At 40.6% G+C, this 23,233-nt stretch overlaps 8 protein-coding genes and 1 long non-coding RNA gene across 12 annotated transcripts; 7 read left to right on the top strand and 2 right to left on the bottom strand.

The window, feature by feature from the left end:
- The first annotated feature begins 146 nt into the window (after positions 1–146).
- On the top strand, positions 147–2,675 carry LOC145700837 (uncharacterized). Of its 2 annotated transcripts, none has more exons than XM_081778163.1 (7): positions 147–328; positions 810–846; positions 914–1,091; positions 1,136–1,354; positions 1,398–1,655; positions 1,869–2,105; positions 2,149–2,675. In XM_081778163.1, exons 2-7 carry the CDS (start codon positions 822–824, stop codon positions 2,345–2,347), a joined length of 1,116 nt encoding a protein of 371 aa, XP_081634289.1. In that variant the 5' UTR covers positions 147–328; positions 810–821; the 3' UTR covers positions 2,348–2,675. The 2 variants fall into 2 exon arrangements, with proteins under 2 accessions (XP_081634289.1, XP_081634287.1); XM_081778161.1 differs by having other exon boundaries at positions 147–358.
- Positions 2,676–3,160: 485 nt separating this feature from the next.
- Positions 3,161–4,196, top strand: LOC145697712 (methylmalonic aciduria type A homolog, mitochondrial-like). The gene is made up of 3 exons (XM_081774926.1): positions 3,161–3,357; positions 3,414–3,783; positions 4,031–4,196. The coding sequence occupies exons 1-3, from the start codon at positions 3,222–3,224 to the stop codon at positions 4,194–4,196; spliced, it is 672 nt and encodes a 223-aa protein (XP_081631052.1). The 5' UTR covers positions 3,161–3,221.
- Positions 4,197–4,273: 77 nt separating this feature from the next.
- Positions 4,274–7,586, top strand: LOC145696238 (uncharacterized). Of its 3 annotated transcripts, none has more exons than XM_081773240.1 (8): positions 4,274–4,342; positions 4,408–4,973; positions 5,713–5,841; positions 6,080–6,253; positions 6,769–6,935; positions 6,978–7,095; positions 7,283–7,379; positions 7,423–7,586. In XM_081773240.1, exons 1-8 carry the CDS (start codon positions 4,275–4,277, stop codon positions 7,577–7,579), a joined length of 1,476 nt encoding a protein of 491 aa, XP_081629366.1. In that variant the 5' UTR covers position 4,274; the 3' UTR covers positions 7,580–7,586. The 3 variants fall into 3 exon arrangements, with proteins under 3 accessions (XP_081629366.1, XP_081629364.1, XP_081629363.1); XM_081773238.1 differs by having other exon boundaries at positions 5,713–5,877; positions 6,086–6,253; XM_081773237.1 differs by having other exon boundaries at positions 5,713–5,877.
- A 57-nt stretch (positions 7,587–7,643) lies between these two features.
- On the top strand, positions 7,644–10,148 carry LOC145696220 (uncharacterized). Its single transcript, XM_081773218.1, is given in 6 exon segments — positions 7,644–8,135; positions 8,503–8,620; positions 8,667–8,804; positions 8,846–9,035; positions 9,095–9,419; positions 9,798–10,148. Coding segments are annotated over 6 exon segments (1,089 nt in total). The 5' UTR covers positions 7,644–7,939; the 3' UTR covers positions 9,920–10,148.
- A 14-nt stretch (positions 10,149–10,162) lies between these two features.
- Positions 10,163–14,028, top strand: LOC145696219 (xylosyltransferase-like). The gene is made up of 11 exons (XM_081773217.1): positions 10,163–10,530; positions 10,572–11,168; positions 11,819–12,038; positions 12,079–12,217; positions 12,262–12,618; positions 12,658–12,841; positions 12,925–12,984; positions 13,068–13,199; positions 13,239–13,342; positions 13,388–13,579; positions 13,621–14,028. The coding sequence occupies exons 1-11, from the start codon at positions 10,203–10,205 to the stop codon at positions 13,696–13,698; spliced, it is 2,391 nt and encodes a 796-aa protein (XP_081629343.1). The 5' UTR covers positions 10,163–10,202; the 3' UTR covers positions 13,699–14,028.
- LOC145699816 (uncharacterized) lies at positions 11,245–11,717 on the bottom strand. Its single transcript, XR_014134089.1, has 2 exons — positions 11,628–11,717; positions 11,245–11,579 (listed from the first exon to the last, which is right to left on the bottom strand). It is a non-coding gene; the product is annotated as an uncharacterized LOC145699816 (long non-coding RNA).
- A 39-nt stretch (positions 14,029–14,067) lies between the features above and the next one.
- LOC145699210 (uncharacterized) lies at positions 14,068–16,983 on the top strand. The gene is made up of 7 exons (XM_081776472.1): positions 14,068–14,905; positions 14,950–15,125; positions 15,168–15,533; positions 15,578–15,962; positions 16,008–16,314; positions 16,356–16,606; positions 16,669–16,983. The coding sequence occupies exons 1-7, from the start codon at positions 14,086–14,088 to the stop codon at positions 16,890–16,892; spliced, it is 2,529 nt and encodes an 842-aa protein (XP_081632598.1). The 5' UTR covers positions 14,068–14,085; the 3' UTR covers positions 16,893–16,983.
- A 1,065-nt stretch (positions 16,984–18,048) lies between these two features.
- On the top strand, positions 18,049–19,893 carry LOC145700467 (carboxylesterase 1C-like). The gene is made up of 7 exons (XM_081777736.1): positions 18,049–18,288; positions 18,331–18,574; positions 18,617–18,811; positions 18,854–19,077; positions 19,119–19,508; positions 19,548–19,764; positions 19,806–19,893. Exons 1-7 carry the CDS (start codon positions 18,049–18,051, stop codon positions 19,883–19,885), a joined length of 1,590 nt encoding a protein of 529 aa, XP_081633862.1. The 3' UTR covers positions 19,886–19,893.
- A 1,285-nt stretch (positions 19,894–21,178) lies between these two features.
- Positions 21,179–23,172, bottom strand: LOC145697711 (glutathione hydrolase 1 proenzyme-like). The gene is made up of 6 exons (XM_081774925.1): positions 23,144–23,172; positions 22,079–23,097; positions 21,934–22,039; positions 21,642–21,894; positions 21,325–21,602; positions 21,179–21,284 (listed from the first exon to the last, which is right to left on the bottom strand). The coding sequence occupies exons 1-6, from the start codon at positions 23,170–23,172 to the stop codon at positions 21,218–21,220; spliced, it is 1,752 nt and encodes a 583-aa protein (XP_081631051.1). The 3' UTR covers positions 21,179–21,217.
- Positions 23,173–23,233: the final 61 nt, after the last annotated feature.

Here is a 23,233-nt window from a genome sequence, read left to right as displayed (position 1 = left end):
TCTGCCTTCATTCGAAATTGTCCACTCTAGGTGAGAGACTGTTTTTCCTGTTTTTGAACTTTCATTTAAAATTTGTACTTAGGGCTGACGAAGGTCCACTGAGACCGAAACGCGTCCCAAAAAAAAAATAAATTTCAATCATCATTATTAAATAAAACGCTCAAGAATGGTAAAAAAATCGTATCATCCAAAAAGCTCAAAGGTCAAATTGAGCCGATGTTTCAGAGACAACGAGCATTTTTATTTGAAGACACCGCATCGGCATAAGGCCAACTCCCGTCGAAACGAAATTCAAATAGTCTTTTTGGTTTTTTCTTGATTTTTCCAGGTGCGATCAACGATGATAACTCGTAGTCAGGTTTATGTTCAAAGAGAGAAAGGGAAAGAGGGAAAATGACTAGCTGGGCTTTTGATTTATCCTTTTTTATTGCGAAAAGTTATTACAAATCATCGGTCGATATAAAAGCAATTTTACTTTTAAAATTCAAACAGTTGAAAAGTAGTGGTTCCGATGGCGGATATCAAGCTTGAAGATGTCAAAATTGAGGTTTTGTTACGAAATTTCTTAGAAAAAATGATTAAAAAGCAGATTTTATCCCTTTTTACGATCGTTGAGTAGCATCGTTAAACTATGTCGTAAAGCGTCAAAACCGGCTGAGTACGATTTTGAACGACGACAAATATTTGAACTCGATGCTATTTACTCAGCATTGCGTGTTTCCAAATAGCGTAACATAAACTCTTTTTTTTCAAAGTCGAACTTTGAAATTCTTGAAATTATTTTCGGATATCGACAACTGTGTGTTTAGAGAGCTGAGACAATGGAGGTTAACATGTGCCGCCGAGGAAAGGTTTTAGAGAATTTCGATAAAAAAAATTGAATGAAAACAACTTATCTCTAAACCCAAAAAAGACATTAACCAAAGATGGGGAATCACAATCAAAGACAATTTCGGAGAAACAGTTGTCACGAGATTGACGCCTGGCTCACTCGCCGCCAATTGCGGACTAGAGCTCTACGATGTCATCACCCATGTCAACGGAACGAATGTGAAGACGCACTCGAAAAATCTCGTCTTAGAAATGCTTCGGTAAGGCGATCTCTCTTCTTTAAATATCTTATATTTGAATTCAGTGAAACAAATGTCCTTTCGATAAAAATCTATCGCGGACCAGCATCGAAAAAACCACCTGTAGGGGACATTCCCGTCTATCCATGGCCCGGTGAGGATCAAAATGGGAATCTGGAGAAGCCGAAAATTGGTTTCAACGCCAAAACGAAGGAAGCGAAAGCTTCCAAAAGCTCCGATGGAAGAATATCGAAACGAGGTCGACCGAAGGGTACCAAAAACAAGTAGGCGATTCTTCTTTCCTTCCCTCGTTTAAAATCTTTTCAGAAAAAAGGGGCCGAAGGTCAAAATTGTCAAGAAAAACAACCCACCGAGGAATCAAGACTCATCGATTCTGGACTTGTTGGAGTTAACATCTGACGAAGAAGATCGGGCAAGTATCGAAGATGAGCTCAACGATGATGTTTCAATCGATCTTCAAGTAGAAGGCTCACCAACGTCTTCACAAAGGGCAAGATCCAGAGAGAGAACAACTTCGCAATCAAGCAGTCGGAATCACAAGAAGAAATCCAGAAAATCCGACGGGTAAGATATGTTTAAAAATGTCTGCGAGAGAGCTCCTAAATTGAATAAAAATGGTTAAGGAGAATGATTTCTCATGATTCCACCGCCATTGGAGGATTGTGATTTTGGCCCAAGGTATTAGCTGCACTAGAACATCAACATAGAGTACAATCAGTAGAGCCAGAAATAACCTCAAAATAAATAAAAAATACTTGGTTCTGATCACAAATTCAGGGTATTCATGCCACTCATTCCATTCGATAATGGCGAGGACCCGTACGAATGGGACAATCCCTACAAAACAATGGGAAAGAACAGCGGGGCGGCAATCAATTTAACTCAAAATTCAACGGAGAAAAACTCGAAGGCAGGTACGAATCCGTTGGATCTTTTGGGAGATGTTGCCAATTTGGAGCTTGAAAAAATGGGAAAAGAAAATGAAGAAGATCAAATTAAAGCTCTGAAAAACAGGTTCGATTAGTTTTCTGGCTCCCATTTTGAGAAAATTCTTCAGTTTATTGGAGCAAGAAATCGTCATTGACGAATTAAAAGAAGCTCGGCTTGCAGAGCAGCAACAAATTAAGGACTTGCAGGCGGACAATAAACGCCTTTCGAGAGCTCTTAAAGCTCTACAAGGAGTAAAAGACACAAATTCCAAGAAAGTTCAAGACGATCTGAATCGAGAAAAGGAGAAAATCAGCAGCTTCGGATAAAATACGAAGAAATGAAGGATGCGCAGGACAGCATTTGTAAAGAACTTGCTCAGGAAAAGGTTGAGAAATGATTCTCTAGAGAAATCTGAAGTCGCCACAGTCAATTAACCTGTCTAAAGACGCGAAAAGAACTTGAGCAAACGCGATCCACTGCCGACGCTTACAAAAAGAAAGTTGAAAATTCAATCGCCAAAACCACGAAAATGCTTCTGTCCCTTGATAAACCATAATTTCGGTTCTTCAATTTTATTATAAAAGTTTGACAAACTTCTGCACAACACTATTTTATTAACAGAAAAACGAATAAATATCTAAACTAAAAGCTTATTTCATTCAAACATGCGAGCTTTAAGAAATCGGACTTATCAAAAACGCGTTCAAAAATGATTCGTTGTGCAAGCAGACGACTTTTGTCTTCGAAACAATCTGCCAGAGTTGACTCACTCTATTCTGGAATTGGTAATCAAATATAATCAAAAGAAGCCACGGTCTTAAATTTTCATAGTCGCCGGAAATCGCGCGTCCTTGAGTTCCAGCATCACCCTTGTTGAATCGAAAAATGCGCAAAAGAAAGCGATGGCGCAGGAAATTCTCACTAGGCTTTTGCAGAATGGCGTGGTGGAGGAAGACATTTCGAAGACCTTTCGTATTGGGCTTTCAGGGCCACCTGGGGCGGGAAAATCGACGTTTATTGAAGCTGCCGGGCAGCATATTATCAATCAAGGAAGTAATTTAGGAATTGGATCGAAAAATCTTTGAACATAAGATTTTTGAATGGGTATTTGAAACGATTGTCGATTCATGTGAAGCTGTTCTTGCAGTAGACCCTAGTAGCTCTAGAACTGGAGGCAGTCTTTTGGGCGACAAAACGAGGATGCAAAATTTAGGAGTGATGCCAGAAGCTTTTATCAGACCTTCTCCAGCTGGAGGGGAGCTTGGTGGAGTTGCTAGAAATACTCATGAAGCGGCTGTTTTGTGCGAGGCTGCTGGATATAAAAATATAATCATCGGTAAGGATGTTTTGCTAGAATTTCTTATGAGTTCAAAATTCAAAGATTTGTTATAGAAACAGTTGGAGTTGGTCAATCAGAAATTGCCGTAGCCGATATGGTAGATGTCTTTCTCCTGCTTCTACCACCATCTGCTGGAGACGAACTTCAAGGAATAAAAAGGGGCATCGTTGAACTTGTAGACATCGTCGCTGTGAACAAGTACGACGGAGACATGAAGCCTGCTGTTCGCAGAATCGCGGCAGAGTACACTAGTGCTTTGAAATTCATGACGCCTAAATATAAATGCTGGCGGCCGAGAGTCAGGAGGATTTCTTCGCTCAATAATGTTGGAATTGATGACCTTTGGGAGCTGTTACAGGAGTTTAGGCATGAGATGATCAATTCCGGAGAGCTTCAGGAGTTAAGAATAAAGCAAAGGATTGGGTCTTTTATTGTCGATCTTTCAATACTTTCGAAAGTGTTTTGATGTTGCAAATATTTTTAACGGTATGAATGAAAACTGGAAATATTACAGAATAAGGTGAATTTAAAATTGCTCTATCTAGTAGATTTCATTTATCAGTTTAACTTTGCGGTTGGCAAATATCAACATCGATTTTTTCGAGGTCTTATGGTTTCTAGATAAGAAATGTCAAAGCTTCAAAATATATTTATTGACCCTTACTGAAAGAGAAAAACAAATGTGGTCGCAAATCGAATTCTCGCTGATCGACTCTTTCAAGAAAAACCCAAAAGTCATGAATAATTTATCCGAAGTAAATAGAGCTCTTCGACGAAGAGAAATTACTCCCGGATCAGCTGCTGAGCGCCTTCTTTCTGTCTTGAACAATCTTTGAATCCTTTTTCTGTCTTGCGTCTGTATTCGACAAATCAACATTTACCTAATCAAATCAATTGAACCTCTTCATTATAGCATGGGTGCCGATTTCGTCGAAAAAACGCAACAAGTCTTGGGCAAAATCATCCAAAAGCCTGCCCTAACGTAAGTTGTTTGAGAAAAACGTCAAAAAGACCTTTTTTAACGCTTTTTATTCAAAATGTTTCCAGCGAAAAGCTGCTCAGCCGTCCTCCTTTCCGATTCCTCCATGACATCATCACAAATCTTATGAAGAAAACCGGCTTTTTCACCGGTTTATTCCCAAAAGAACTCCTCGACGGAAAAGCGATCACGGATAAGAATGATAAACTCAAGTTCCTTCAGCTCGTTATCGACTGTATTTCATTCGTCAGTGGCAAGAACGTAGATGTCAAAGCTGCCAAAATCGTAGCTGGACAAGAAGCAGAACAAACCAACAAACTCCTGCAAGAAATCGCGATGGCGATTTTGACCAAAAAGAGCTCTGACGATGCTGTCGCGCAGATTCAAGCCGGTGGAAAACCAGCAAATCCAGAAAAAGCCGAGAAAAAGAGCTCAAAATCTTCGAAAGAAAAAGAAGCAGAAAAGAAGCCACGAGACGAGTCCAAACAGCGCGAAAAGAAGTCAGAGAAACGGTCGGAATCGAAGCCAAGGGAGGAAAAGAAAGATTCGAAGGATAGGAGAGACAGAAGCGAGCGAAGAGACAGGGACAGGTCAAAGAAAAGGGAGACTTCAGAAGAACGCCGGGTTCGAAAAGGTAAATCAAAAATGAGAGTTCATTTTGGATGAAATCTTTTATTGGAGGTTTGGGGGTGAGAGTTCCCATCGTTCATTTATATTTTTCTGCCAGGAGTAAGTTAAGATTCGAACTTATTTACTGTCACCAGATGAATATATTCATTAATATATATTAATGATTGATTTACGAAAGATAATGTCCATCATGTGTCTTTCTAACTTCTTTGGCGGGGGAATTCTTCTTATCCGATTATTAGAGATTAGAGACTGTTGAAGCTGAAGTTGTTTAGTTTCTTATTTCACACAATTAAAATACCTTTTTCTTGCTTTTCATTTGCTTGAGGTCAATGATCCTAACTGGAGCCAACACTGGATTTCTCTTTTCATCAAGGCTGAACCAGTCAACCTTTTCATTTATTTCTCTTTTCTCCCCTCTATTTTGAATGGAAGAGAAAATCCAACAATCAAAGCTTCCTAAAGTCGGCCCGATTCTCCTTCTTCCGCCGAGAAAATACAAATAGAAATCCACGATTTTCTCATTTTCAAAAAACATTTTCTTTATCAAGTGAGTTGTTATTTCGAAATGCGGATAGTAGACAGGTTCGCTCTCAATTTAAGTACCGATCTAAATATTGTATCTATATCTTCTTTGACGGGGAGACACTCAGTAATGCTGCCTAGAGCAAGGAACTTACGACAATTTTGACATTTTTCGAAAAAAAACATCGATCAGCGGTAAATTAATACGAAATTTGTAGAAAAAGAACGAGCTGAACGAAAAGAAAAAGAACGCGCCGAGCGGAAGGAGCGAAAGAAGGCTGAAGAACGGGGCGAAGAACGCGGAGAAAGACGCTCATCTCGGCCAGCGAGGCCGACTAGCGCGAAAGGTGAACGCCGCAGACCTCCGCCTGTGCCTGAGACTGGTGTGTAGCTCGCGCAAGTTTCGAAACCGCTGGTTTTTGAGGCTTTTCTTCTCTGAATCAGCGGTTTTGAAATGATTTTTTACACAATTTTTAAGTATAGAAGGAAAATTGCTTACGCTAGAATAGAAACGCTTTTGGTAGAAATTACCTTTACTAATGAAAAACAAGCGCTCTATTTTTCAACAATATTTGATGATTTCAGATAAAGAAGAAAAGAAGAGATCATCTCACTCAAAACCGCCAAAAGTTGAAGAGCCAGCTCGACCAACAACTAAGGGTGCTTCCAGAGCGCGACCGGGATCTGCCAGGCCGACGAATAAGGGGAGAACACAGCCACCTCCTGAAGCGACAAGTCCTCCAGTGGTTAATCCGAATGGTAAGTGATTATTCCAGAACAGAGGAATGAAGTTAGAGAATTTTTTATTCGACTGTTTTCAATACAAGCGAAATTAAGCACATTAGTGATTCATTTTATTTCAAATCGGAATTATCATTGATAATCGATATATCACACTTTCTTAAACTTGGAGAAAATATTCGTGGTTTTCATTTCAAAAAAGTTGGCTATCCATTCGAAAAACCGTTTTTATATGTTCCCGGTCGATCTTCTAAACTTGGTTCGATGTTGAGGACGATAATATCAGAAAGAATTCTTTTTTCTTTTATATTCAGATGGCCTGAGCAGGTGTTTCAGAAACAGCTGTCGCTCCATGAATTTTATAAATAGTAGTTGACCGATGGATTTCGCATTCCATCTTCGAAAAATGTTCCTTTGAAATGAATATCTACATTATCTGGAAGAGTTTTCTTACTGCAAAGAGTGTGAATCAAATAATATGCAGCATAATCCTTTTCTTTTGTCACAATAAAGTCCATTACAAATAATTCTAGTGATTCGTGATAATGATGATGAAGAAGACGACAACATTGAGATCGAAGAAGTACAAGCCGAAAATTCCGTTATCAAGGGCGCTGTTGTGGCCGAAAGGGATCACGGCGCGCTAGTTCAGGATATCATGGACTCGAGCAAGAATATGTCAAAGGCTGCCAACGTCAAGGTAGTAAAAGTTTATATCTTCATTCGGATAAAAGTGTTGTAGGATAAAACGAATAAAATCTCCGAAGCAGAGCAAAAGAAAATTGAGAAGCAAATAGGAAAGATGAAGGCTGACGTACAAGCTATCACTGCTCAATTGCCTCCTGTCGCGCATGTCTTAGGTAAAAATTCCTCAATAAAAGAAGTTTAACGAGAACTCTGATCAAATTCGAGGCTCTCCTCTATTGATTCAATTAATTTGAGCCTATAATATAGGCCCTATATCTGTACACATTCTGCAGAGGACTGGTCAAATCCCCTTAAATTTACCATCCTCTCAAAATGCCCGATTCTAATGAATCTTCCTAGATCTATTCCAAGAAGATCTGGACTCCATGCAAACCGAATACGACCAATGGTCCGCTGAACTAAGAAAAAATACGACTTTACTGAATGAAGCTCAAAAGTAGGACACTTTTTCATTTTATATCACTTAAATTCAACCTCAGCCGGAAACATGCGAACTTGGACCAGCTTTACGCGCAACTGAACCGCTTCCAGCGCGAGACAGAGCAACGAGAACATGAAATAATGAACACAAGACAGCAGATAAAGCTAAACGAAGACAAGATTCAGAAACAACTAGCTGCTGTTTGCGCGAATTGAAGAAAAAGGAAAAGGGTCACTTTTGACGCTTTAAATTGAAAGAAAACTTTTTGATTTCCCGCCAAAAATGACCCTCGAAAAAGCAGTTTGTCAATATTTTTATACCTTGAAACCAATTTGGTTTATTTTTATAACTCCATTCCTGTAGCCTGTTTTTCTTGTCGCAAGAAAGCGATTTGTGAATCGCCTCATTATGAATCTGTCCCTAGCGACTTCGAAGCCAAACTGTTCAATATTCACCAAGTGCGTTTTGCATCTAAAACATCCTCTTTTCTTATTCTTTTTTCCTTTTCTATTTCACAGAACAAATTTATATATTTTCTCAACAAAGCAATAAAAATATCTTTTTCAACAAAAACAATGGAGAATTTTTTTCAAGGGTTGAAAAAGGCAATGTCCGATGTTGCCGAGAAGATAGAGGAAATTGCTGTGAATAAATCGGGAGGAGGAGATGCTAATGAGGCTGAGGAGAAGAAAGCTGTAGTTCAGAGGCCGCCGAGTCCTGAGTTGGGTGAGGATAAGGATGATGAGAAGACGCAGAAAGGAGAGGCTAAAGGTAAGACGCACAAACTTTCACGATTTTCTCAAAGCTTAATAATTGTAAAATTATCATAAGCAAGAAACTAGTTCATTGTTATTATTATACAAAGCAATATATGATATGTTATTTATCAATCAATTTTTAAAACAATTTGTTTCTGAAATCGCAGGACATTTTAAATATTATTTATCGAAAAATGAATCAAATTTTCGGCTTGTATCGTTTGTTTTGAACCTTACTCCTCCTAGTGAGCAGCTTTTTTACGCTTCATTTTTCAGAATCCCTAAAATTCATTGAAGTCCTAAGATCTCACCAATATTTCTCAATGATCGAACCAAATGCGAAATAAACCACAAGCCGTTCATTAAACTTTCTGTTATAGAGGAATGGAGTCTTGCGGAATGCGGTGTAGCACTTGATGACTACGAAGTCAATCTGGAACATGAGCGTCTTGGCACAATCCAGGGCCTAGAAGGACTTCATCAAGTTGAATGTTTATGGTAAGATAAAACTGGTGCGAGATTATGAGTAATTGAATGTCGCTAGTTTGCGAAACAACCTTATCAGAAAAATGGAAAATCTGAGCATGCTGACGACGCTGACGGAACTTGATCTTTACGACAATATTCTCAAGAAAATTGAGGGAATCGAGACTCTCGTAAATCTTGAAATCTTGGATCTTAGGTTTGAGAAAACAGGAGATTAGTTTTAAAAGGTTTCTTAAGTTATAATAACATCAGAAAAATCGAAAATATCGAGAACTTGACGAAACTGCGAAAACTGTTTTTGGCAGGAAACAAAATTTCAAAGATTGAGAACATCGAGACTCTGACGAATTTGACGATGATTGAGCTTGGTGCCAATCGAATTCGAAAAATAGAAAACTTGGAAGCAATCCAGGGTCTTCAGGACTGAGTTTAAGAGCATCCTCATCTTTAAAAGTCTCTTGTATGTCTTCAACTCGACTGAAGGAGCTTTATCTTGGCAAGAACAAAATCGCCAAAATGGAAAACCTTCATGTTTGCCCAGAACTATCCCTTGTCGACCTTCAAAACTGCCGAATCCTCGAGATTGAAGGACTAGAGGGCCTTCCGAATTTAACGAGCCTGCATCTTGCACACAACGGAATAACAGAAATCAAGAATTTGAAGAAAAACACGGACCTAGACACCGTCGATTTGAGTGGCAATCCTATCAAGACCCTTGGAGGTCTTGAAGGGTTGGATCAGCTTGAAGACTTGTGGATGAATGATTGCAAGATTGAGGATTGGAAAGAAGTTGAGAAATTGGAACGGATCGAAATATTTTCATTTCATGATTTATTCGAAACAATTCAAATGTCGCGCTTTTTTAAAGATGTCCAAGTTGCCTCAATGACTTCCGCACTTTAGGGCCCAGAGCATTATACAGATTTTGAATCAGTGAGGAATTTCTTCTGCAAGATCAAAAAAACTTTTCGTGGGTCAATTCTCAAGAACGAATAAATGGATTTATGATTTCATTTAAAAATTTTTGATATTGAGTGTCGAGTACAAGTGTATTTATGTCAATTGATAAGAATCAAACGCCCCAAAAGCCCACTTCTTTGATTGTTTTCATCGTAAAATAATCGGCGTAAATCGTCCATTTTCTAGGTCATCTTTGAAGTAGATCTCTATCCGTAAAAGACCAAACGGCCTCAACTGCGAACCGTCTACCTCGAGCGCAATCCAATCTACAAGGACCAAATGTACAGAAAGAAAGTAATGCTCACTTGTCCCCAGCTCACCCAAATCGATGCCACTTCCGTCCGTCGCTGAGTCGCCAAATTCCAATCCTTTCTATTCGTTCATTTCTTGTTGTTGTTGAATAAATTTCGCGATTGAAATTATATATTTGTAAAAAATAGAAGAAAAACCATCAATTTTTCTAATCTTTCAGTACTATGGTGAAACCAAAGCTTTATCAGAGTTCAAAATTGATTTTGTCTTCACTTTTATCAAAAGAAACGTACATGTTGCTATATTTTTAATTCGCTGCGAATAAAAGCCCTTTTTACAAAGAAAAAACTCTCAATTGAAAATCCAAGAAAAATGACTTGACATGCGATTTCGTTGGCGGCGGCTTCTTCTCGGCCTCGTGCTCATTTTCATTTCGTTGCAGCTTTGGGCTCTTTTCCAGCTCGATCCGAACTCAAACTCGAATTCGAATTCTAACTCTCCAAATGAGCGATCCAAACGGGCCAAAGAACCTCGATCAACAGAAAGTCCCGCCGCTGAAAAGAAGCCGGAAAAGCGAGTGAATATCATTGAGAAACCAGCTCCGGAGAACTTGTTAAAAGTTGACAGGGATTTATGCGAAGTAACACACAACGATGCCAAGTCTGCGATTCAGCGAGCTTCTGACGAGTGTAAAATAAAAGTTCAGAAAGGTAGATTCTTCAAAATGCCTCATTTCTATCAATTTTCTCAGCTTATTGCGACCACAAAGCCGGTCTCCTCCTTCCTTCCAGAATCGAACGTACCTGTCCGCATAAAAAACGCCAAGTCGCCCAGGCCCCGGCCGTGACTACCCGGAATCCTGAAGCAAAAATTCGCATCTGCTACTTTTTAATCGTCCACGGAAGATCTCTTCGCCAGATTAAACGACTAGTGAAAAACATCTACCATACTGACCACATTCTTTACTTCCACGTCGATTCCAGATCGCATTGGCTTCATTCGGAGCTGAAAAAACTGACGCTAGAATATGAAAATATCTATCTCGCTGATTGGAGAGAAACACCGATCTGGGGAGGAACGAGTCTCTTGACTACCATCTTTCGCGGCCTTACGGACATGGTAGAAAAGCAGTACAATTGGGACTTCTTCATCAACCTTTCTTTCGCCGATTTTCCTGTCAAATCCAACGATGATCTAGTTCAATTCTTGTATAAGTACCGAGACAAGAACTTTATGAAATCGCATGGTCGGGAGCCGGAAAAATTCATCACGAAACAGGGCTTAGATCGCGTTTTCTTCGAGTGCGACAATCACATGTACAGAATTTCTGAACGAAAAACGCCAATAGGTAAGAAAATTAAAGGAGTTTGTTAATGCCTGAGCAAATGAAAAGAGATAAACCTTTTATAATTTCTTGAATTATTTTATTCTGAGCAAATGATTTCCAGAGTTTTGATTTTAAATTTCAAACTTGACCAGGGAGTTTGTTTGATAGGAGCTCTTTTTGGATTGGATCCAATCCAATTCCAACTATTGTGTTAAACCCCAAAAGTCAAAATAGCTTTGAAAAGACGACCCCTGCTTTCCATCCTTGTCGTGATCCTTGTCATGGTCCTTTCCATCCTTGTCCTTGCTATGCTTGTCATGATCTTTGTCATGGTCCTTGCCGCTCTTGTCGCTGCCATTATATTTGTCCTTGTCATGGTCCTTGTCATTGTCCTTGTCATGGTCCTTGTCATGGTCCTTGGTATGGTTTTTACTAAAAAGAGTGAAAGGTTTCATTCTATAAAGTCGTGGTTATTTTTACCCGTCGATTTGATCGTTTTTCTCTAGTGTCATATCGGCGTCTTTTCACTTCGTCAGGGTAAAGTGATAGTTGAAGCTATGAACCTTGTTTATGAAGATTTTAAGCCGGAAGTAAGCCATAAAATAACTCTCCATTTCCTGTCTATTTTTTTGCATCAAATTAGTCTTTTCAGCCTTTCATCTTCGTTTTAGGCATCGAAATCGACGGTGGATCTGACTGGATCGCGCTTAACCGCGAGTTTTCCGAGTGGCTCGTCTTTTCGAAGGACGAAAACTTAGAGCAGCTGAAAACATGGTTCAACTACACCCTCCTCCCAGCGGAGAGTTTCTTCCATACTGCCGTTCAAAACACTCACTGGTGCGAGAGCTACGTAGACAACAACATACGAGTGACAAATTGGAATCGAGCCCGGTATGTTTTTGCCCGTAGGTTCAAAGCTCACGGATTCTAGTGGCTGTAAGTGCCAGTACAAAGCGATTGTCGACTGGTGCGGCTGCTCTCCTAACGATTTTATGCCAAAAGATCTGTCCCGATTGAAGACAACCAGGCCAATTTTCTTCGCGAGAAAGTTCGAAGAATTCGTCTCACAGGTAAATCCATCTACTCCCTTTTTCAGTCCTAATGATATCTTCAGGAGGCAGTGCATAAAGTAGAAGCCGATGTATACGGCGAATACAGCGCTGGAACCCCTTCAATTTCTTCCTACTGGGAAAATATCTTCAACGCAGAAGAAACCGAAAAATTTTTCGCTTCCTCTAAAGCTGACGCGACAAGAGACGGTCAACTCAGCATTTTTAAGTCTTGGAAACGCCTTGCCAAGCTCGATGAATCTGCGAAGTTGAAAAATGTTAACATTTATATGGAAAGAAAGAGGAGCGAAGTTGGTTATGTGCTGGAATATGAGCTGGAAAATGGCGATTCAAGGGAGATTTATGTAAAGAAAATTGAAGAAGCGAAAGAAAAGGAGCCTGAAATCCCTCTTTCAATACAGGTTGGTCAATTAGAAAAGGTGAAATAGTAATTTTCGTAGATCGGGACAAAATGGGATGTTAAAGAACTGGTCTTCCGCGACCCAGGAGGGCTGATCTCAACCCTTCTTCCAATGCACGCTTCTTTCCGCTTCCATAATGTCCAAGAAAAATTTCATGCGATTGCCATCGTCCAGGATCCATCAGGCCATCCAGCTGATCAAATTGAAATGGACATTCCAGAAGGTATAACGATAGGCTTGATTATTCATCATTCTGCCTCTGTCTCGTAACTCGATGTGTTCTAACCAGATTTTTTTCTAACACAGATGAAGAAAAGCGAAAGAAACGGGCGAAAACGTCTACTTTTCATTGTGAAGGAGAGCTTGGTAAGTTTTGAACATTTATCGGTGATCCTTTAACGTGGTGCTTTATCGTGCTTGTAGAATATTTTTTTATTTATTTTCTGTAGGCGGAGAAGTCGTAGCAGCCGAAAAGCTAGCGCTGAACTTACCCCTCAGACCTGGTGTCTGGACCGTGTCTGTTTATGTCCGCGGCACTAGATCGATGAAGTTTATCGAAGGCTCAAGAACTCATTTCACAGGTAAAGAACGCGCTCGTCATTCTCGCTAAAAGATTCTAGTATCACCTCTTGGCTTGTTTGGCCAGCAACCCATCGATTCATCGGACGCTGCTAGGAGTAATGGCGGGTCCAAAGAGCTGAACAATAAAAAGAAAGACCTCAGGGTTTGTCTTTACCTTTCTATTGCGCCAATTTCATCATGAATCTAGCTCTGGGAGAAGATAATTGAAGGCGTTCCTACGGAAGATAAATCTTCATTATTCAAGCTTCAACTTGCGCGGAATTCTAGCTTCGTTTCTCATGAGCTGAACGCTTGGACGGATGAAATTCTTGCAAAAGGATGGACGATCGCTTCTACTTGCACAACTAGCTCTTCATCGCCTCTTCCCGACTGCTCCAAGGTTAACCCTCTTTTAATTTCAATCGTCAATATGCTTTTTAGAGCTACTGGTCCACATTTTATCCTGATCCAAAGTCCGAACTTGGAGCAGTCAACTCAAAAGGTCGATTACGCGACTAAAGACTTTTTACCTACAATGCAATTACTCCCAAAAATGGTGGTGGTTTTACCTACTGTAACGTTAAACGCTGTGCAACATGACAACCTATCATTGTGATTCTACAGTATTCAACTGACCTTTACTGTACCTAGAAAATTATTATTTATTCAGTACTTTCTTCAATACCAGCATCTTTCTTTTTTCTTCGCAATTTGGAATATTCTATTCGATCGAATTTTCCCTATTTTTAGTTTTATTTGCATCGTGGTGCTAACTTTTTTATTATAATATTTCAATCCGCAGTTACCATCTATGCTTATCCATGTGCCAATACTTATTAGACATGAATTAAACTAGTCATCTTTTCATAGTCATACTATTTTAGTATGTCTAGACGAACGGGAGGGATGCTGAAGCCCAATTTGGGACTAAAAACCGGCGGGTTTGTGGGTCGACTTGCGAATCAAGCACTTGAAGATATCGATGAAAGTCCTTCTCAGACGCCAAATAACGAAGAACCAAGAGAGGAAGCTGAACAGATCAATTCCAAGTCAAATGTTAAAACTCTGACAGGACCTCCTGTTGAGTGGACGAGCTCAGAAGATGAAGAAGAAGGCGAAGGCGAAGGCGAAGGCGAAAGCAATGGAGAGATCGAAGTTGAAGAAGGCGAACAAGACCAGATTGAGATCAGCCTAGAAAATGCCGACAATGAAGTGCCAGAAATCGTTACGCCATCTGAGCCACAGATTGAAACAACCGAAGAGCCAGCGTTAGAGGAAGCTGCGCCAGTTGAAAGTCAGCAAGAAAACATCCAATCTCAAAGCACTCAAGCTCCCAGAATGGCTTTTTCCGACCCTCCAGTCGCTTCTGCTCTTCCAGAAGAACGTCCTGAAATATCATTCGAAGCTGCATTGTCAATGATCTCGAAAAAGCCAAAACAATCAACTCCAGAAGCAGAAACTTCTCAAGAAGCTCAACCAGAAAAACAAGAAGAAGCTTCTTCCGAAAAAACTAGACCGAATCGAGGAGACCCAGTTGTTTCCAAGTTTTCTTCTCGTCTTGGAATGGCTGATCCAGAAGTTGAAGAAGAGAAAGAGCAAGAACAGCCCGCAGATCCCCTTGAAATGGGAATCGATATCGGAGTCCTTCGAGGTCTTGACGAAGATGAACGAATAATCGTCATCCCTCCTCCTGAAGTTGAGCGAGAATCAAATGTTGAAGCTTCTGGTGAGTACTTATTTGAATGTAATTTATAAAAAATCTTTTGTTAGGCGAAGAATCGGACCACACCGGCGTGGAGTCGGACAACTCTCACTCAGCCACGATTCAGGGAGTGAGAGTCAACTTCAAATCTGGGGCAGAGATTCCCAAAAAAGTCGAAGAAGAAGCCGAAATCGCCGCTCTCGACAAGCTTGAGCATGTTCTCACGCCTCTCCCGCCTAGCAAGGTATGTTAATCTTCTCTCCATCTCCAGTTCCATGCTTTCTAGCCGGAAAAATCTGATACAATCACCGAAACCGAAGAAAAGCTGCAAGAACTTCCACCTCCTCCTTCATCCACAGTTGAAGGAAAATGGGCTTGGGAAGCCAACGGTTCAAGCGATCAACAACCTCCGCTCGTAGTTCAAGATACTGTTACTGACACAGATTCGCTTGTTTCATCAATTCCAGTAGAAAAGAAGAAAGAGCCGCCAGGGAAAAGCTTGGATGATGTTCAAAAGATGCTTGGGTCTACTCTTCTCGATGCATTTGCTGAAGAAGAACTGATTCAAGCAGAGTTAAATGATATCAGAGAAATAAACAGGCGCGAAATGCTCAAGAAAAAGCCCCAAGCGCCGGAACCCAAACCAGAACCGGTAGATCTTAGTCAATAATAGACATTTTTTTACTTTTTCTTCAGCCAAAGAAAGAAGAGCCTCCTCAGGAGCAAAAACACGTGGGCTTCGCTGCTGAAGTAGAAGTCTCAGACGGAACAACAAAAAAAGAGCCCCTGAAATCCGATGAGAAGCCACGGCCGATTCTCAAATCAGAATCCTCGATCGAAGAGCCCCTCCAAGGGACTGGATTCAACACTCCTCGACTTCAAAGACGCGTTGAAAATCTTGAGGAGTCATCATCTGAAGAGGAAGAGTCCGAAGAATCAGAGGAAGAAGAGACGGAATCAGATTCTGGATCGGACCCCTATGAAGATGATATTTTTGCGGGGAAGGGAGAGCTTGGCTCCAAGTTAGAAAAGAAGCAGATCAAATATGTCAAACCCGGGGTTCCTGTTCATCCAAATACAGGTAGAATTATTCAGTTTTCTGACGCTTCCTAAATTTTTTACAAAGACGCGCGTGTTCAATTTAAACTTCGCGATGATGACCCGCAAATGGTCACTGCGCTTCGGAAAGAATTCCGCGAGTGCCCAGAAGTAGAGATCGCATGCGGCCCTCTTTTCGAAGAGGAACGCTGGGACGCGGTCATAATGCCGATGACGAACTCTTTCGGTTGGACAGATGTCGATCCCGAGGAGGAATTCATGAAAGCAGCGAAGGCTGATCCGGCTTTGCTTCAAGCGCAGATCGAGTTGAATCATGGAGGAGAACTGCTAGTTGGAAACTGTATCTTGTTGCCGGGGAAGAAGGATAGACAAAGGTCGATTTTTTTTTTCTTTTCTTTTATAAATCTTTATCCAGACGATGCAAATTTGTTATTGCAGCTCCAATAATGCGGGTTCCCATTATGATCGCCGACACAGTCAATCCCTTCCTTGCGATGAGAGCGAGTATCGACGCTATTCGTAGATACAACTCAACAAATCGAGATGGTCAAAGAATCAGAACAGTTCTGATACCGGGCATGGGACACGGAATGATCGGACGAATGCCCGTTCATAGAGTCGCCCATCAAATCCGACGAGCTTATGAGATCAGAGCTTTAGGAACTGGTTTTATTAAATGCCTTTTTTATCATTTTTTCTGAATAGTGAAAAACCAGTGGTAGAAAAAGATTCGGGCGAAGACTCAAAAGATCCAGGAAAAATCGTCAAACTACACATGGACCTCGCGAATTTTAAACTAGGCAGTAAAGGAACCGCGTCTGAATTTTTGATGATTTTTTCTCAGCTCTTCTCAAATTTTATTATTTCTTACGCCATTGAAAGTCTAAGGTATCTCATCAAGCATTGTGCAATATTCTTCTTATTTTCTGTAAACTCATTATCTATTTTTTAAAAAACCCTGCTTCTCAAAGTTTTCTGTATCTTCCAGCCTTTACCTAACACCAATATTTTTTCAGTTTCAATAAATATATATTTGAATATTTCAAAAAAAAGTCGAAGATATCATTTCTGAAAATGTATCTTTCATGACTCCTTTTCTCCGGAAATCGTAAACGGCAGAAAAACCTGAAATTTTGAGAAAGAATATTCATCCCATTCCTTGAGTAATTTTCATTTGCAGGACAGGCAATTGTAGTCTGATAACCAGTCACACCAATAACTTGAATATAATTGTTTGAATTGTTTTCTGGAAATTGGCATGTCACTTTGTTAGTATGACCGCATTTTTGGTCATTCATCAAGCCGTAGTACATTTCCAAGCAGTCTTCGTTTCCAGAGTTGTCTGGTTGATTCGGCCGCCATTTCCCAATAATGGTACCTGCAATGATTAAGAAAAGGCTTCTATAGTGCAGTATAATCTCACCTCCACAAGCAGACACCCAAACTCCCTCCGAAGCAGCATCCGTTCCTCCAATCCATGTCCGAGGAATATTGAGCCCTAGAAACTTAAGGCGAATATTTTTTTATGATAAAAAAGGGCTTACTTCGTTAAATTGAGTATTATCTATTATTGTGGCTATCTCTGCACCTCCTCCCAGTTCTCTGCAAAATTTAACTGCGTCAGCCCAGTTCTTTGAAACATCTGGGTAGTGCTGATAAACAACGGTTGTATGCCATGCAAAAAGACATTTCAAAAAAAGAGAGAAAATTCTCATGGTTCTTGTTTAAATTCTCATTTTGTAAAATTAAGCTGTTAAAAGTTATAAAAAAAGACTTAATGGAGTTGTCCATGTGCGAATTTGAATAAACTTTTACTTATTTATTCATGATGGAAGTTAACAAAATTCAGATATGACGTTTGAATATTCAAATTTTTGAACTGCTTCAATGAACTTACTATTTTAATTGTTCCCGGATATTTCATTTTAACGGCAAGCAAGTGGTTTTTACGGTTGATCAAGCTGCTGTTCTATGTTCAGTATATTCTTTTTCTCAGAGTTCTGTTACATTTTCTTTCGCAATCTTCTGTTCTCTGTGAAAGCTAGCAGATGCCGAGTTCATTCGATTCTTTATAAAACGCCTAAAGATAGTCAGCGAAAGAGAAAGAAATGAAGCTTTCTCTTGTTTTCGCCACTTCTGCCCTTTCAGAGTCGGTAGAGACTCGCATCAATGATGGTTTAATCATCGGAAACCGTGATTACTATCAAGGAAAACAGGTTGACGAGTACTTGGGAATTCCCTTTGCTCAGCCACCGGTTGAGAATCTAAGATTCAAGTCGCCTCAGAAGCCATCTCCATGGACAGTTCTAGAGACGCAGAAGAAGAAGCCGCTTTGCGCACAGGACGATGTAAGTTCAAATGACAAAAGGTCTATTTTACATCTATCCTAGAGCTGGGGACTGCCAACAAGCGAGGATTGTCTGTATCTCGATGTGTACACTGCTAGTCAAGACTATCAAAATGACAAGAAACCGGTCCTTGTTTGGATTCACGGAGGCTCTTTTACTGGCGACTGGCATCCAGATTGGTACACTGGAAAGTATCTCTGCCCAACTGCTGATGTTGTCCTTGTTGTTCTCAACTACAGACTCGGGGCTTTTGGGTTTTTGTCCATGCAAGATAATGTCATCAGCGGTAAGACAACTTATATTGTCTTGGTCAAGCCTTTTTTTCTAGGAAACATGGGAGTCCGAGATCAAAATATGGCACTTGAATGGGTTCATGATAATATTGCCAATTTCGGCGGTGATCCAGACAATGTCACTATTTTTGGTCAATCTGCAGGAGCAATTTCCGTCAAATTCCAAGCAATTTCTCCAATGTCGGGAACGATTGAAAACCCCTTATTCAAACGAGTCGGGGTTGTTTCTGGTAAAAATTTCTTCAATCAAAAGTCGATTCAATAATTTTCAGGCCAATTGATGACTTGGAATGAGGATCCAGTTGATACGGCGCAAAGTTTTGCTCAGCACGCGCGTTGTCTGACAGACTTCAACATCAGCTCGAGAAGATTTCTAGAGTGTTTGAAGACGAAGACGACTGAGGAACTGGTCGCAGCTTCAGATCGAGAGCCCGTAGTTCAATTCAATTGGTCTCCAGTCATTGATGGCGAATTTTTACTCGATCCCCCAACAAAGGTAAGCCTTTGAAAAATGCTTCAATAATAGCTTTTATTCAGGAAAACATGGGCAAACCTGGCCGCTTAGACCGCTTCGAGCACTTCCTCACCTGCACGACTGGCGAAATTGCCATGGGAGCCGCAAGTATCCGAACAAAGGAGAGCTTTGAGCGTCTTCTCGCCCCTGTCTTCGCTGCCACTCTTCCTGTTGACGTAGATAGCCCTCAGTTTTGGGAGGAACTCGAAGAAGGCTACCTCGAAAACGGAGACCCAGATAGCGCTTCAACTGATATGTGGCGATCTGCGTACATTTATGTTGGCATGGACACTGCATATGTTAGATATATTCTCGAATACGGATGGTCTCTAGGACAGACAAATACTGACTTCCACATGGCGAATTTCCGATTCAATCCTTCCGAGGACATTCAAGATCCTGTCAGAGTCCCTGTAAGTTACCAACTTCATTCTTTTCTTTAACGATTTTAGGGAGACTGGAATGAGCCCTGGCACGGAGATGATCTCATGTTCTACTTTGGATGGCCGATGCACTCTGGAAATGGAACTGAAAGCGATATTGAGATGAGTCATCAAATGATGTCGATTCTTGGCGCATTTGCTCGAGGAGAACCAGCAGTTCCTACTGGCGAGAGCTGGCCAAAAGCCCAACCGGGAATGAACTCTATGATTATTGATGGACCAGACGGTTATTCCCACTTTTCCTTTGAAATTCTATCATTTATTTAGATTACTTTATGGAAGAGAATTTCAGAAGACGACACATGCTTCTCTGGGAAGATCTCATTCGAAAATACCCTGCAAATTAAAGTTAAGCTTGAAATAAAACATTCAAAGTTCAATAAGAAAAAGAAAGAAGAGGAGCACTTGAAAAGTAATTTTGTCAGCTGAGCTTTTTGGCGAAGGGTGGTACTTTGCCGCGATTTGACCAACATCGAAATTCATGATGCAACCGGTCGATTTGTAAAAAATTTCTGAAGGAAATATTTTATGATGGAAAATGTAGTTTATACCTTCGGCAACAAGTTGACTGATATTTGAGAGCGGGTCACGTGTTAATTTGACGTCCTGGAAGTTATTAGATCAAATCTATAAAAAATGGGCGACTTACATCGAGAAAAAGCGTGACATAATCCAAGTGGTTTTTCGTCTCATTTCTTGCTGATTGATGAGCATGGAGAAAGCTTATTGGATTTGGTAAAAAAATTTCAGAAGGAAAATTTTTAAATGAGCGGACAAAATCCTGTGTGATTGCAGTAGGGTCGATTTGGTTGCTTCGCGTCTCGTTTTCCTTTCCATTCTAGCATTTTCTAAAAACAAAAATGACTTTTTTGCAGAAAAAATCCTTACTCGTTGCTTCCAAAAGTAGATCGGGCGGTAAATCAGCTTCGAGCAGTGAGAAGTTTTGAAGCAAATTTCCTTTTCTTTCAAAAACGATTGCTTGTGTCCGAGATTTTCATATTCCACCGGGTTGATTGCAGCGAGCTCAAGTTGTTCAAGTTCTGGTAGGGCTTTTGGACCTAGTCTTTTTAAATTGCAGAAATCGCTCGTGCATATTGTCAGTGTTGCCTTTTTCGACTGCCCGATTGTGTAGCCATAATCCATGTTTGTATGCTGCTTGATGTGTTGAATTTCTGAAAAAAAATGAGAAAAAACCTAAAAATTCTTTTTTACCTTCGAGAATGGTCGTTTCCGAGCGGTTTTTCTGCATTGTTATCGCGGAGATATTGACGATATTTTTGAGCAAGTCAATGTTAAAGACCCCATTCTTGTCCTTTATACACCCCATTCCATAAATAAACGGAGTGTCTGTTTGATTAAGAGTCTCCGGAAATGACATTTTCACGAAGCAAATTTGGCAAAAGACAATAGTTGGCGGGCAGTTTCGAAAAATGGATGCGTTCAATTCTCTTTCAAATGCTGCTTCTTCTTGGGTTTCATCGTCAGTTGTGGTGAGAATGGACCGAGTGCATTCTCCGCATTGGTATGTTTTTTCATTCGCAGTGCAAAAAGATTCTTGGAAAAGTATAAAAAATGTTAAATTTCTCATGAGAAAAAAAATTGAAGCGGCTCAATTGATGAAGATAAAAATAGGCACTGGATATATTGATTTTTTTATTATAAGAACAAAGTTTTCACTTTCACGAGCCATCGGGGACTCCAGCATGCCGCCAGTCGGAAACAGCTTCGATTATTTCGTCGGAATTTCTTGAAGAAAAATTTATTTCTGCAAAAAGAAGGAGCTTACCTGAAAATAGCTTGAACAACAGGACTAGCCCACATTCGTCCCTTTTCCCGCAGTTTGTGTCCATGATCTCTTTCGAGCGATTTAATCATTTCTTCCCAGCCAGGTCCGTCAATTCCATCCACGGCATCTGACCAGTTGATTTCATTCGGGTCGAGCTGGTGGTGGAATCGATGTCTTCGAACAGAATCGGAGCCGGAATAGCCAAACCAAAGCTTGTTCAAAAGCACTTGATAGATTCCGGTCGTGATTTTCGTTCCTCCCGCAGCGCCAAGAACGATCTAGAATGGTCAGCATTGCTCATTTTTACTATCTTGTACCTTGGCCTTCCCTGTGTTTTTATCAACAGCAATCGTAGGAGCCATCGATGAGACACATCTTTTTCCCCCTTTTACAAAATTCATCGGACTTGGTGGAACTCCAAAATCATTATTAAAACCAGTTGTTGAGAAATCATCCATTCCATCGTTGAAAGTTATGCCAGTTCGGCGACCTCGCAGCTTTGAGCCGAAATATAGGTTGACAGTAGTTGTTACTGCTACTGCTTGGCCGGTTTTGTCAAGCGTTGATACACTAGAAATTTTTTCGTTTTACAACCGAATGAAAAAATACCTAAGGGTTCCGTGGTCATCTTTGCCCTGGAAAATCGGGTTGTAGTAATCGATCTCGTGAGTTTGATATGTTATATTTTCTCGAATAGCGGCGATAAAATCCGGATCTAGATTTTACGAAGAAAAGTATTCTTGAAGATGAGTACCTGAAATTTTCTTCTCAAGATCAGCTTGGTCGTATGGATAAAACTCGGGATCACCAAGACCCGTTCGAATAGCGTAGCCATGTTTCATCGACTCGATGATCCGATGATTTGCCAAATGATCAAGTCTCTCATTAGGTGTTAGATTGTAGCCCTCGATGATGTTCATCATTAATTGAAGAATCGGACCGCTTGAGGGCGCCCTGGGGAAGAAAAATTGAAGATCGCCGAATGTTGATTCTAGAGGTGAAGCAATCAACGCCTTATAATTAACGAGATCTTCTTTCGTTATAATCGCTCCAAGTTCGGTCAAATCTTCGATGATCAAATCCGCTAACGTCCCGTTGTAAAAAGAATCTGGTTCATCTTGGATCATTTCCAGTGTTTTGGCAAGTTCTTCATCTATAATTTGATCGCCGACTTTCTTAATTTTTCCTTGGCTGTCCAGATACGGCTCCCAGTTGCCCGACCAGTTCTTGCCCGCCCATTCGATGAAATCTCCCTGGAGAAAATCGGCCTTGTCCTCCATCGCGTAATAAGTATAATTCCATAGTTCCCAGCCATTTCTCGCGAGATCGACGGATGGTTGGAAGAGATCTGCCCACGGAAGACTTCCATATCGAGCATGAGCTTCTTTCATGCATTTGACCTCGCCCGGAATTGCGATCGCTAAAGGACCATGCATCGCTTCGTTTGATTTGTTCTTGAACATGTCCTCCCACGCTGCAAGGGGAGCTCTTTCTCGACAGTTGAAAAATTCAGCTTTGCCAGTTTTCTCGTCGTAGACTGTCATGAAGCTAGCACCGCCGATTCCACTGTGGTAGCTATTCACAACTCCTTCGCAGGCGATGGCCGCAATGGCAGAATCTACGGCAGAACCACCTTTGTTCAAAATGTCATTGGCGATTTTTGAGCATCGAGAATCGTCAGTAGCTGCTGCTTGTTCTTTGAAACAACCAGTATTCGGGTCGGATTGGCAAGGGCGATCTGGAGGAAATTCAAAGATAGGGTCTTTTTTAGGTCTTACAATGAAATCTTAAGAATTTTTTATTTCATATTTACAACGACCTTTCCTTTATTCTCCTCCTCTTCATCATCTTTCAACCCAAGCCCAAGACCAAGACCAAGCCCCAATCCAAGCGCGCAAACTATAAAAAT

Source organism: Oikopleura dioica, chromosome 2, assembly GCF_907165135.1.
Source record: "Oikopleura dioica chromosome 2, OKI2018_I68_1.0, whole genome shotgun sequence".
NCBI classification, from domain to species: domain Eukaryota; kingdom Metazoa; phylum Chordata; class Appendicularia; order Copelata; family Oikopleuridae; genus Oikopleura; species Oikopleura dioica.
Note: the sequence above shows the minus strand (reverse complement) of the source record. Positions and strands in the feature narration are given on the sequence as shown.